The sequence below is a fragment of the Petaurus breviceps genome, unplaced genomic scaffold, assembly GCF_028583685.1.
Source record: "Petaurus breviceps papuanus isolate PSGF00001 unplaced genomic scaffold, PetGlider_PUasm1.0 90842, whole genome shotgun sequence".
Taxonomy (NCBI): domain Eukaryota; kingdom Metazoa; phylum Chordata; class Mammalia; order Diprotodontia; family Petauridae; genus Petaurus; species Petaurus breviceps.
In genome coordinates this window covers 21,342,126-21,355,121 of record NW_027187358.1, presented here as the reverse complement: position 1 = coordinate 21,355,121, position 12,996 = coordinate 21,342,126, and the positions used below count along the sequence as shown (strand labels likewise).

General features: G+C 34.1%; 1 protein-coding gene across 14 annotated transcripts in view; it reads left to right on the top strand.

Moving 5' to 3' along the window:
* The window catches only part of CCDC88A (coiled-coil domain containing 88A), a 173,670-nt gene that overhangs the window by 142,757 nt on the left and 17,917 nt on the right, over positions 1–12,996 (top strand). For all 14 annotated transcript variants that reach the window (XM_069071745.1, XM_069071744.1, XM_069071743.1 and 11 more), the window contains 3 exons: positions 5,432–5,577; positions 9,633–9,725; positions 9,870–10,084. In XM_069071745.1, coding sequence (XP_068927846.1) covers positions 5,432–5,577; positions 9,633–9,725; positions 9,870–10,084 — 454 coding nt within the window. The remainder of the gene's footprint in view (positions 1–5,431; positions 5,578–9,632; positions 9,726–9,869; positions 10,085–12,996) is intronic.

The window sequence follows — 12,996 nt, the reverse complement described above, 5'->3', positions numbered from 1 at the left end:
AGCTTCAGGTTTTCCAAGAATTGTTGAATTAGATGAATTTTAGTTCATATATCTTTTCCAGTTAAGCTTTGGTAAAGCTATTAGTAAGCAAATACGGAGTGGTAGCAGAAAAGGAAAAACTAAGGTCCAAAATAATCAACCTCTAAATAATTATGACCAAGGGTGTATATTAAAGCCTAGTTTTTCATTGTGTAGGTAGTGTTTAGAAACTAACAATCAGAGAACCTTTAAATGGAACTGCTTGTGACATAGATAGAAACCTGAAGATTTACACTTTGCATCTTGTTGTCGACAGTCTTGAATCAAAAAAAGTCACTTTGAAAGATGTTATAGTTGATTACTGCCATCAGTGCTCATTAAATCAAATCCACATATTACCAGTGTTTTGGTATTAATCTGATTCATTTACAGTATTTTAAAAATTAAACCACCTAAATGAGTTATGATTATTAAACTATAAGAATTTAGATTTTAAAATTTAAATAATTTAAATGAGGAATAATTATTAAACTTCAAGAATTTATAAAATCTAATTTTATGATATGGATATTTGTTGTATCCTATTTTTCAAATAAACAGAAATCCTCAATTTCCAACTAAAATGGCTTCCAGCTCAGTCATACCACATAGTTTACACATGCTCACTGCAGCAAAACACTGATGTTCATTTCATACTGATTAATAATCAACAAATCCAGTGAGAAATTGCAGTAAGTGACTTCTTCCATCTCAGAACTATGTAAATATCCATCCAGAAGCCTAAAGGCAATAGGAAAAGAGCCTGCTTGCAGAGTCTATTTCAGAACATAGTAGTCTCCTACAGTGACTAAAGACATTTATAGTCTTCAGGGTTCTATTCAGGAGTAGAAGGATCACCCAAGAAAGCCCCAGAGCAGTCAGGAAGCACAAGGGAGGGAAACTTGAGAGCCTATGGGAAACAGCATCCAACAAGGTGTAGCAAAGTAACATGCAGACACTCAGGTCCAGGGGCTCTGAAGTACTTAATGCTTTTTTTCCTGAGACATCAGAGAGTGCCTTAAAGATCCAGAGCTCTGAATCTCACAGATCAAGGACTAAACCCTGGGAAGTAAAAGTCAGTGTAGGAGCTTGCTTAAAATCAAGCAAGGCCCCATACCTCACCCAGAAATTCAACAAGGGATGAGGCTTAGCCTGGCTTAAAGCCCCAGTTCAGGGTTTAAAGATGGAGAAATGAGTAAATTAAAGAAAATAACAAAGAAAATTATAACACTAGTCATTGTTCAGTTGTTTTTCAGTAATGTCTGACTCTTTGTGACTCCTTTTGTTGTTTTCCTGGCAAAGTTATTCCATTCCATAAATTTGCCATTTCCTTCTCCCACACATTTTACAGATGTGGAAACTGAGGCAAACAGGGTCACACAGCCAGTAAGTGGTTGAGGTCAGATTTGGACTCAGGTCTTCATGACTTCAAGCACAGCCCTCTATCCACTGTGCCACAAAGTTGCACATTCTGTAATAACTTCAAGTCAAGTGACTCAAAGGAACAAATGAATTTTCCACAAGGCCTACATAAATATGTAGAAGAAATGAAGATGAAAAAAAATTAAAACTGGAGGAAAGAATTGGAAGGAGAATAGTTTAGAAGAAAAAGTAGTAAACCTTACTGAAATAACAGATTCCTTGAAAACTAGAGTCAATGAAACAAATCAGTGACCCATGAGACAGTAAGGAGTATGAGAACAAAATCAAAAATGGAAAAAATAGAAGAAAAATATTTGATACTTGTTACCAAAAACAACTGAGCAGGGAAACAGGTCAAGGAGAGAGAATTTAAAAATCATTCAACTTTTTTAAAACCATGGTTTTTTGTTGTTTTTTTAACCTCCTGGACATTACATTTCAAGAAATCATTAATGAGAGGCAACTAGGTAGCACAGTCAGTCCTGGAGTCAGGAAGACCTAAGTTCAAATTCGGCCTCAGACACTTGACACACTTACTAGCTGTGTGACCTTGGGCAAGTCAACCCTAATTACCTTGCCTTCCCCCCTCAAAAAAAAAAAAATTAATGAAAATGGCCCAGGTAGAACACACTTATCACCTGCAAAAGGAACTCTCAAAAGTAAAAGAGTGAGGAATATCATAGCCAAAACCTAGAGTTCCCACATCAAAGAAAAAAAGTATTACAAGGAGTTCAGGAGCCAGGTTCACACAATATCTGACAGTTTCTACCATAATTCTGAGCTTGGAATATAGTATTCCAAAAAGGCAAAATATATGGACTTAAAACCAAGAATAACTTACCCAGCAAAATTGAGTATTAACCTATAGGGTAAAAAGATGGATTTTTAAGTAATAAAGGACTTTCAAATATTTCTGATGAAAAGACCAAAGTTGATTTGGACTTTTCCAAGACAACAAACAAAAGAGGCCAGAAAAACCTAGAAAGATAAATTTGAGGAATCGGAAGGGGCTTAATGGTGATATTGTAGTACCATTCTAATAAGAGGAGGAGAATCAAGTATCCCTTCAAAAATTTAATATCTTTAAAGGATATTGAGGGAATTCAGTAAGAAAAACATCAGACCTGGGGATGCACTGGTTCTCTTCCGAGGGTTTTAAGAGTAGAAAGAAAAGAGAAGTTAAAATGAAGACTACACACTAGTGTAGAAAGGAGGGAAGCAGGATACTCAAATAATTCTCAAAATTAGGTTGTGGAAAAAGCTTCTAGAACCATGAAAGAAGGTAAGAGGAGCAGGAATTAGATGAATCTCATTTTTCTGTGAAACACACGAAGTGTTGAACGCATATAAACAGTTTTGTAGAAAAATTACAGTAAGTTTTTAAAAAAGGAAACAAATATGAATGGGGGTATGGGGTGCTTTCAAGGGAAGATGTTACTGGGGAAAGAACAACTTCAAGGAATGCAACATTTTCCTATCCTGAAGAGAAGATGAATTGCCCCTTAGACAAATTCAGGAATGCTGAACCAAATTATGATTATATGACCTTAATGGAATGTTACAGAACCCAAAGAAATGACAAAAGAGATGTTCTCCAAGAATCTTGGATAATATGTCCTAATGCAGAGTAAAGTGAGCATAACAGAGGGAAAAATTCGTCCAAGGATAGTAGTATTATACAAGAAAACAATTTTGAGAGACTTAAAAACTCTAATCAAAACAATGACCAAATATATATCCATAGGAACTTTGATGATATGTGATGAACAAGAATTTTTGCCCCTTTTTTTTAATTTGGGAGGAGTTTTTATATAAGAGGGAAGAATAGCAATACTGATGCCAAAATGTTTCTCTTGAAACATTTTAAATGCAGAAAAGCGAACAGAAGAAAAGTTGGAAGGAAATAGGCAAGCAAGACAGTTTTGAAAATAGAACAGAAGTTATTATATACTTATTAAAAACAAGCATGAATGAAATGAAAATTTGTAGTTTTATATTGGAGGCAACTGGTGGTACAATGGTTAGAGTGCTAGGCCTAGAGTCAGGAAGACCTGAGTTATTCAACTGACCTCAGCCACTTAGTAGTGAGTCCCTGGACAAGTCACTTACCTCTCTTTACCTCTGTTTCCCCAACTGTCAGCTGAAGCTAATAATAGTACCTACATCACAGGGTTGATATAAAGATCAAATGAGGTAATATTTGTAGAAAGCACAGTCCCTTGCATATATTAGGAACTATATAAGTTTATTCTTTTCCCTTCCTCTTATATGGAATCCTCTTTTTATCTTCTATGTGTATAGAAATGCTCTTTTTGGCATTTAAGTTCAGAATTTAAAAATTAAATATTTAAAAAGTAAAAAGACGGAACTGTAACTTCATGCTCTCAAAATACCTTGATAGGTTTTTTAGAAGATTGCTACTAAAGACCATTTTTGTAACTATGGGCATAAATTCTTAGCAGTCATTTGGCCAGAATTGATTAATAATATTTTCATTATGCTATTCCCCTTCTTTTTACTGTGTATAATACTCGTGTGACTTTTCCAGGCCTCAGTTTCCACATTTGTAAAATGAGGGTGTTGAATTTAGATGAACTTTAAGTTCCCCTCCAGCCCTAGACCTTTGTTGTATTTCCCCTCTGCCCCCCAGTAGAATATAAGATCCCTGAGAGCAGGTAAGAACTGTTTGGCCTTTCTCTTTCTATTCTTAGCTCCTAGGACAGGACCTTGTATATAGTAGTAGATGCTAAATAACATTATTATTGAATTGGATTTTCATCCCTGTAAATTTAGTTTATATACTGGTAGGACTGGCCCAGTAATTTATACATTAGCCATACTTGAAAGGCAGTGTGTAAATATCATAGAGTCTTGATCACCCAGGTGCCAGTCTAGCTTTAGGCTTTGTCATTTAACTTCTTAGTGCCCCAGGTAACCCTCTAAGACCACAGGTTGCAGATATGAATTGGTAGAGAAGGTATCCTCACCCAGAATTCCTTGCAGTAAGGAAATCACAGGTCAGGACAAAAAAAGTTCATGTTTAAGTGTTTTTTCTGTTTTATATTCAGTTGATTGCCCTTGTTTACTATTCTTTTGATAAATGAGTTATTCTCAAGAACTATGTGCATCAGTTTTGAGGTTGTTAACAGAGTTCTACCTGTGGATGTATTCAGATATGTATTCTTGTTCCTGAGCAGGATAAACATCAATCTTTTGTAAAAATTTTCCTTTGCATATTATATAGTCTTTTTTTTCTCTTGGATAGATAGATTTTTCTCATCTTTCTTGTTGGAATAATCTTTGTAGGAAACTCAGGTTATTTGATTTTGTGATGATTATATATTAATTTTCTTTGCTTATGTTTAGCCTGGTGGCATAGATTGGTTTGTGCTCTGTGAACTCTTTTAAACACAAGTAAGTGAATATGCCTTTATAAAGAAAGGTGATTTGAACAATACTTTTGCTCAAAAATATTTGAAAATAAAACTAATGTTTTAAAGACAAAAAGTAGCCATAAGGAATACTTAGGGAGAAATTTTAAATGGCACGTGGAAGCAATTATAGCAAAGATTACAGCTGCTTTCACAACTGGAGAGGCCTCTTTTTTTCTTCCTTTGTGGAGAAAGCCATGTCAAGCAGTACCTAACCAAAAAACTAATCTACTGTGATAAATAGTCCTTCCTAAAAATTTATATGTCATCCCTGAAAGTAGAATGTAGCAGTTTTAAGAAAAAAATGTGATAATTTAAAATAGGAAATCACATGAAAAATAAAAAGATTTTTATGAATTTGACAATTTTTTACTATTTTGTATACCATATACATTTTTTAAACAATAATAATTCTTTTGTTCAGAATGATGCCACTATTGTTCAAATGTTAGCAGTCTTAAGAAAGACTTGGAAAGTATTTTATATATTTAACTGGTTCTTTCTATTCTTATTTATAATGTGAATATTGACTTCTCTTAAAATTTCATTTTCTTTATCAGTTACTTAGCCAGCTTAAAGGAAACTTAGAAGAAGAAAACAGACATCTACTAGATCAAATTCAGACATTAATGCTCCAGAATAGAACACTATTGGAACAAAATATGGAAAGCAAGGATCTTTTTCATGTTGAACAAAGACAGTACATGTAGGTACCAAATAATTATGAACTGTTGTGTACTGTTTACTTTCTCAGAGGTTACCAATAACACTAATTAATGAATCCATTGACCTTTTCTTATTCCTGATTTTCCTTGACCTCTCTTACTCATTTAGCATGGTCCCCCTTCTTAAGACTCTCCTGTGGTGGTACCTATAACTGTATACGATCCTGATTGTTTTTCTGCATCATTTTGATAGCTCTTCTTCTTTTTCATTCCTTGGTGCTTTATCTCCACTTACTTTCTTAAATAATGACATTCCCCAGAGTTTTCTCCTCATTTTTATTTTCTTTTTCCCTCTGTGATATTTGATCCACTGTCACAGTTTCCATCTATTACTTCTTTGTGAACAGTTCTCATATCTGTATCTTTATCCTTTCTTTTTCTCCTAGGCTCCAACCACACATCTCCATTCACCTACTAGACAATATTTTTGGCATCTATAATTCAATATGCCCAAAACTAATGTCATCTTACTTATATCCCTCATTTCTCCTTTCCCTCAACTTCTACCCCTTGTCCCAAAAAGCTTCCTAACCCATCTTCCTTATTTCATATTACTTATTGATTGGTATTGTCTTTCTTATAGTCATTTTGAAACCTCAGAGTCACTTTTTTATTCTTCCTTCTTCCTTGCCCCTATATACAAAGAATTTTTGAGTCATATTGATTCTTCCCCTACAGTATTTATCTCATCCATCTCACTTTTCCATTTCCACTTACACTACTTTATTTCAGGGCTTATCCAGATATCCTGTTGCCTACTGACTAGTTTCTCTTCTCTAGTGCATCTTTTAAACCATGGCTAGGTATTCGTTTGCATTTATCTTATAATTTCCTTTAATGACACCCCATTATTTAATAAGCATTCCCTAAATACAATCCAGTATTTAAGGCCCTCCAAGATCTGTCCCAGCCTGTCTTTTCAGCCTTAATACCCAATTTTGGGGGAAGTGGCCCTAAAGTTATGATTTCATTAGTATAGAAAAATCCTGATGAGGTAGGTCCCTCTACCAATGCAGATTAGAAACTGTTACTGTCACAGAGAGTTGACTGGGGCATTGGGAGATCAAGTGATTTCCCAGTATATCAGAAACAAGGCTTTTAACTTCTGTCTTCCTGACTCTGAGGTAATCTTTCTATTCATTATGCCACTAAGTCAAATCAACAAACATTTATTAAACACCTACTATGTGCCAAGCCCAAGGAGTTCACAATTTAATGGTAGAGACAATATGCAAAAACATATGTAAAAAGAACACATATACAGGATAAATTGAAGATAAACTCAGAGGGACAGCACTAACATTGAGGACCTGGAAAGACTTCTTGCAGAAAGTGGTATTTTAGCTGCATCTTGAAGGAAGCCAGAAGTGAGAGATAAGGAAGTAAAGATTTTTATTCCAGGTATGGGGACAACCAGTGAAAATGCCCAGAGGAAAAGCAAGGGGACTAGTGTCAGTGGTTCCCAGTGTGTTATGAAGGGCTTTAAAAGCCAAGCAGTAGATTTTATCTTTTATCCTGGAGGTAATACTTAGCTACTGGAGCTGATTGGGGGGAAGGGGGCAGGGGGAAAGGTATGTGTGTAATATAGTCAGAAGTATTTTAGGAAGATCAGTTTGATAGCTGAGAGAGGATAGACTAGAGTGGGGAGAGGCTGAAGGCAGGGAGACCAACCAGAAGGCTGCAGTAATTTAGGTGTAAGTTGATATAAGCCTATACCAGCATAGTAGTTTTGTAGAGGAGAGAATGGTGCCTATAAGAGAGATGTTACAATAGTCAAAACTATAAGCTTTGGCAACTAATGGGTTGGGGTAGGGTGGCAAAAGAGAATGGAGAGTCAAGGATGACACCTGGATTGTAAACACTGAGTTGGCTGGGGTCATGGTGGTACTCCGGAAAGTAATAGGTTTGGAAGGGAGAAAGGTTTGGGGGTAAGTTAATACTTCAGTTTTAGACATGTTTAACCTAAGACATCTACAAAATATCCTCTGAGATGTCCATTTGGCAGTTGGAGATGTGAAACTGGAGGTCAAGAAAGAGATTAAGGTTTGACAAACAGATCTGAGAATCATCTGCATAGCAGTGATAATTGAATCCATGGAAGCTGATGAACTGACCAAGCACAATACTATAGAGAGAGGACAAGAAAGAGAACCCAGAACAGAGCCCTTGATGACACCCACCTTTAGTGGGCCAGACCTAGATAAAGATAATATCTAGCTAAGGAGACTGAAAAGAGCTGTCAGGAGGAAAACCAGAGAGAACAGTATCACAAAAACCTAGAGAACATCAAGGAGAGAGTGAGTAATAGTGTTAAAGACTGCAGAAAGGTCTGGATTAAGAGGTTGCTGGTTAACGAGAGAGAGAGTGATTTCAGTTACATGTTGAAATCTTAAGTCAGACTGCATTATTGGTTAAAAGGCTTGGGGGGAGGGGCAACTAGGTGGTATAGTAGACAGAGCATCAGCCCTGGAGTCAGGAGGACCCGAGTTCAAATCTTGTCTCAGATACTTGACACTAGCTGTGTGATCCTGGGTAAATCACTTAATCCTGATTGCCTCACCCCTACAAAAAAAGTGCAAGTAAAGGAAATGGGGGCTCCCATTATAGATGGCCTTCTCTGGGAATTTAGCCACAAAAAGAAGGAAAGAGAAGATGATTGCTAATGGGGATAGAATAAGTTCAGTTTTGAATATACTGTCATGACACACTGTTATCTCTCACACACTAATATATACAGTGTATATTCCAACTAAACTTGTTTTTTCACCATTCCCTAAGATAACCTGCACTTTCTTACATCATGTTATTTTTTCCATCTGCATTACTATTCTTTATTCTCTTAGTCTGTCTTTCAAAATGCTCTCTATCCTTCAAGACTTAGCTTGTCATCTCTTCTATCAGGTTTTCTCTGAATTTCCCCAACTAAAAGTGATGTCCTCCCTTTTCTGAAGGGAAATTCATTTTGCATTTTTAACTTTGGGGGCATAATATTGCTATCTTTTATGGTTCTTGTATGTATGTCATCTCCCCAGTAGGTGAAAATTATACGCCATTTGAGGACAGGATACTTTGTACCCTACAGTGCCTAGGTCTTGTTCATTGTAGGTCCTCAGTTCATATTTGTAGAATGAATTTTTTAATTAAATACACTTTGAAGAATGTATCACATTTGATAATTGTAGTTAAACTTTTAAGAAAAGAATTTTGTGTACTGTCATATAATTTCATGTACGATTTTTTTGTCTCCACTAATCATACAGACATACATACATACATATCTATATATATATATATATATATATCTTTGATACTAACTACATTGAAATACAGAAAAGTAAAATCTTGCTATTAAATTTCTTTCTCATGTAAGATTGAAGATCACTATGACACCACTGGTAAATAACATCAGTCCAGAGAGCCAGTTTCAGAGGCAGCAAAACCTGGGTATGAGTCCTGTCTCTGATGTTCAGGATTTGTGATTCTCTGTGTTCCTGGGCAAATTTCTAAGGCTTTAAGTTGCATAACAATTGCTGATTTGCTTTGGTAGAGAGGAATTTTCCTCTTTTGGAAGTTGCCAATGATAATAATGATAATTATAATTGCTAGAATTATTTGGAGCTTTACAATTTGTAAAGCCCTGTCTCATTTGATATACCAGTGAAATCATAGGTCCATTAAAAAAAAAAAAGACATGGCAGTACAGTGGAGAAAGTAAACATAAATAGCATTATTCTAGAGACCTTTATTAGTTTCTGTGTGACATAGGTTGGTAGGGCATCATGCTACCCAAAGGGATGGAGGGAGCCTTGATCTTAATTTAACTGCATTCATCAATATTATTTTTTCACTTTATTACTGAGTTTCTGTTATAAATTTAAAAGAGGAAACTGAGAAAGAATTAACACCACTTACAGCTATTATGTTACTAGCTGTTCTCTTTGATTTTTCTAGGGAGATTAAGACCAAATTTCTAAAAAAAATAATAATCTTATGAATAGCTTTGTAAAATTCTAAAATATATTTCCCCTTATTTTAGTGATAAATTAAATGAATTAAGAAGACAAAAAGAAAAATTAGAAGAAAAGATTATGGATCAGTACAAATTTTATGACCCATCACCTCCCAGAAGGTATTGTCATACATTTTATGAATATTTATTTGCAAAAATATAAAATTAACAGTGCTTATAGAATCTTTTAAAGTTTTATAATTTTACAGAAGACTAAAATATTTCATGTTTAATTTTTAATGAATTATTTTCTCAATGAATTAGGAGAGGCAACTGGATTACTTTAAAAATGAGGAAACTTATAAAGTCTAAGAAAGATGTTAATCGGGAACGTATGAAGTCCCTAACATTAACACCCACACGTTCAGAATCCAGTGAAGGATTTCTTCAGCTACCCCATCAAGACAGTCAAGATAGTTCCTCAGTGGGTTCAAATTCTCTAGAAGACGGGCAAACCTTGGGGACCAAGAAAAGCAGCAGTGAGTGCTTTAAAAATTTTAATTTTTTGTTAGAAATATTGACTTACATCAGTATCTTGCAGGCATGTTAACAAATTTCCAAGTTACTTATACAAGAGAAATGACCTACATTTCATGTTCCTAATTGTAAGTATAAAAGGAATTATAGAAGATAGTTTAAAAAAGGAATTGACTATTCATGCATCAAGTAGCAAGAAATAATATTCTTTCACATTGATTACTTTTAACACACTCTTTATATATCTATTTCTCCTTTTTTTTTCTTCTCCCTTGAGTTTTTTTCACTTCACTCATATATTTCTTTCCCATTGGTATCTAAATTGTAGCCTTCATTGATTTACATAATAACATTGCTTAATTAACCTAGGCTGTCTTTGTGGCATGGTGTGGTTAGCTGTGTTTACTTTTAAATTCCACATCGTTTCTCTGTTTCTTAAATATTATTATAATAGAACTTGAATGTTGGAATACAAGCTTAACATCATCACATCGTTGGATTTTTCTGTATTATGTGCAAAACACTCGTATGAACATAGATGGGACACAATTTGACCATGAAAACCTCATCATAGAATGACAAGAATGATGAAGAGTTAAATCTAGGTTTTAGTCCATCTCTGCCATTGATTGACCAATTTCCTTAACGATTCTGAACCTTAGCTTCTGTCCTGTGGGAAATAGATAAAATATCAGCCCAAGTTTATCTCATAAGTTTTTTGTGAGGCTCACCTGAGATAATGAAAATGAATGCACTCTGGCATAATATACAGATGTTAGATTGCATTCTTTTTTTTTTTTTTGCCTTTTTTGGAGGGCAATTGGGGTTAAGTAACTTGCCCAAGGTTACACGGCAATTTTTTTGTGTGTGTGGATGTTAAGTGTCTGAGGCCGGAACAGAACATGGGTCCTCCTGACTCCAGGGTCGGCGCTCTTACTCATTGTGCCACCTAGCCACCCCTAGATTGCATTCTTTATACAAGCCTATCTGTTGAATGGTGAAGCATTATTTTATTGTACATAAATAATTTTTAGGTAGTTTCAGGTTCTAAGAAATAATGGAACTTATTTCTTTTTGTGATTTACACATGATAATTAGCAAAGGAATCATGTACAAAGGTAATGTGTGTTTTGGATATGAAGTTGCAGTTAAATTTTAAAATAATTGATTTCAACAATAATTGAAACAGTACTATATCAAAGCTATAAATGTTGATATTGTGCCCTAGAGTACACTTAATACTGGAAGTTCTAGGGTACCTTTGCATTAGAGATATGTCTAGCTACACATGCTTGATCCAAAATAATTCTAGAAAGACTAATTTTTAAGAGGAAGATACAAGTAATTGATGGTTAGATCCAGAAATTTAAATCCTATAATAGGTTCTAGAATTGTTCAACTAAAAAAAAAGTTGTTGAAGTTACTACTCATTCTTTTGAAAACAGATACGGTAATTGGGGTCAAAGAAGAATAAATAATGCATCATATTGTAGAATTTAATCTGTAGCAAACTAATGAATAAATAAGTCTTTAAATTTATATATTGTAATTTGTAGTCTTGGGGAAAGTATTTAATTCTCTTTTATATTTTCATATTAATCTTGCAGAATAGTAGATCTTAAGTTTTAGTTATTATCAAAATGTATACCAAATTTCTTAGTTATTGATAGGTGATGACAATCAAGTTACTCCATTAATATAATGAATATTAGGCACACTTTAGATCTTCAAATATAAAATATCAGATATACAATTTAAGAAAATGAGCAAAGATGCAGCTTTATTTATTCTTTGACTAGAGAAACTTTAATGATGGATGTATATACATAGAATCTATGAGCATGAAAAGGTGGTAGGTACAGTCTGTTTTGGACCCAATTTTTTTAATAGAAATTAAGTTGCTACCTCTGCTAAAAACTTTTTGCATGAGAGTCCAAAGGAAATACTCTGCAGTTTGAAATTTGAGGATCCAAAAACAATTTAACACCTACAAAAATTAGCATATCTTTGTTCCAGTAATAATGGCCACACAATGGAAAATGGTCACTTGTATCTATGAGTACATCTTAGTAAAGGGATCACATTCTTCCCTTTCTGTTAAATTCAGAAATGTTTTCGGTTTTTTGTTGTTGTTAATATGGCCAGCAAACAGTTGAAATAAATTTGCTTTAGATAAGACAATACATACGCATGCAACTGCCATTCAAATTTGTTTTGGCCAGTGTCCATTTTCACATTACTTTTAGTTCTTTTCTTTTTAGTCATTGAAAATATCTGTGTTTGTCAAACTAGAAAAGAAATAGTTCAAATAAACTCTTTGCCTATATCACGATTATGTCCACTTTCTAACTTATAAGTAATTATAAATATCACAAATTTACTGTCATCTTTTAACTCCATTTTAGGCAAGAGTTTTTAGTCAAGAATAATATTATATGGTAACAATAACCAAGAGAAAAGGCAAAATTTTAAAAGAAATAATAGTTTACAATTTTAAAAATTCCTACTTGAACAGCTTTATATACTGATGAAATAATAAAATAATATTTTGGTATAACATTCCAAAATTTTCTATTTGTGACATATTCTCAAAAATAGTTGGAAAAGGGGCCTGTGTCTCTAGGCACCTGCATTTACAGTGCTCTACTGTAATAATTTTACCTTTTAACCATAAAATGTTACTGCAAAGTGAGATCTTGGATTTTCTAAAATATCTTTTAAAAAGTATTGTGGAGGTTTTAAAATACGTGAGCAATGTTTTCTGTTGTGCCTGCTTGCATGTATAATATCTCCATTTCCTTTGATCTTTACCAAAGCTTAATTCTAATACAGTGCTTCTATCAGAATACTCTTTTCTCTCTTCCTATATCTAATTCCTACTTTATAAACTATGAATATTATTGTTTGTTTCTCC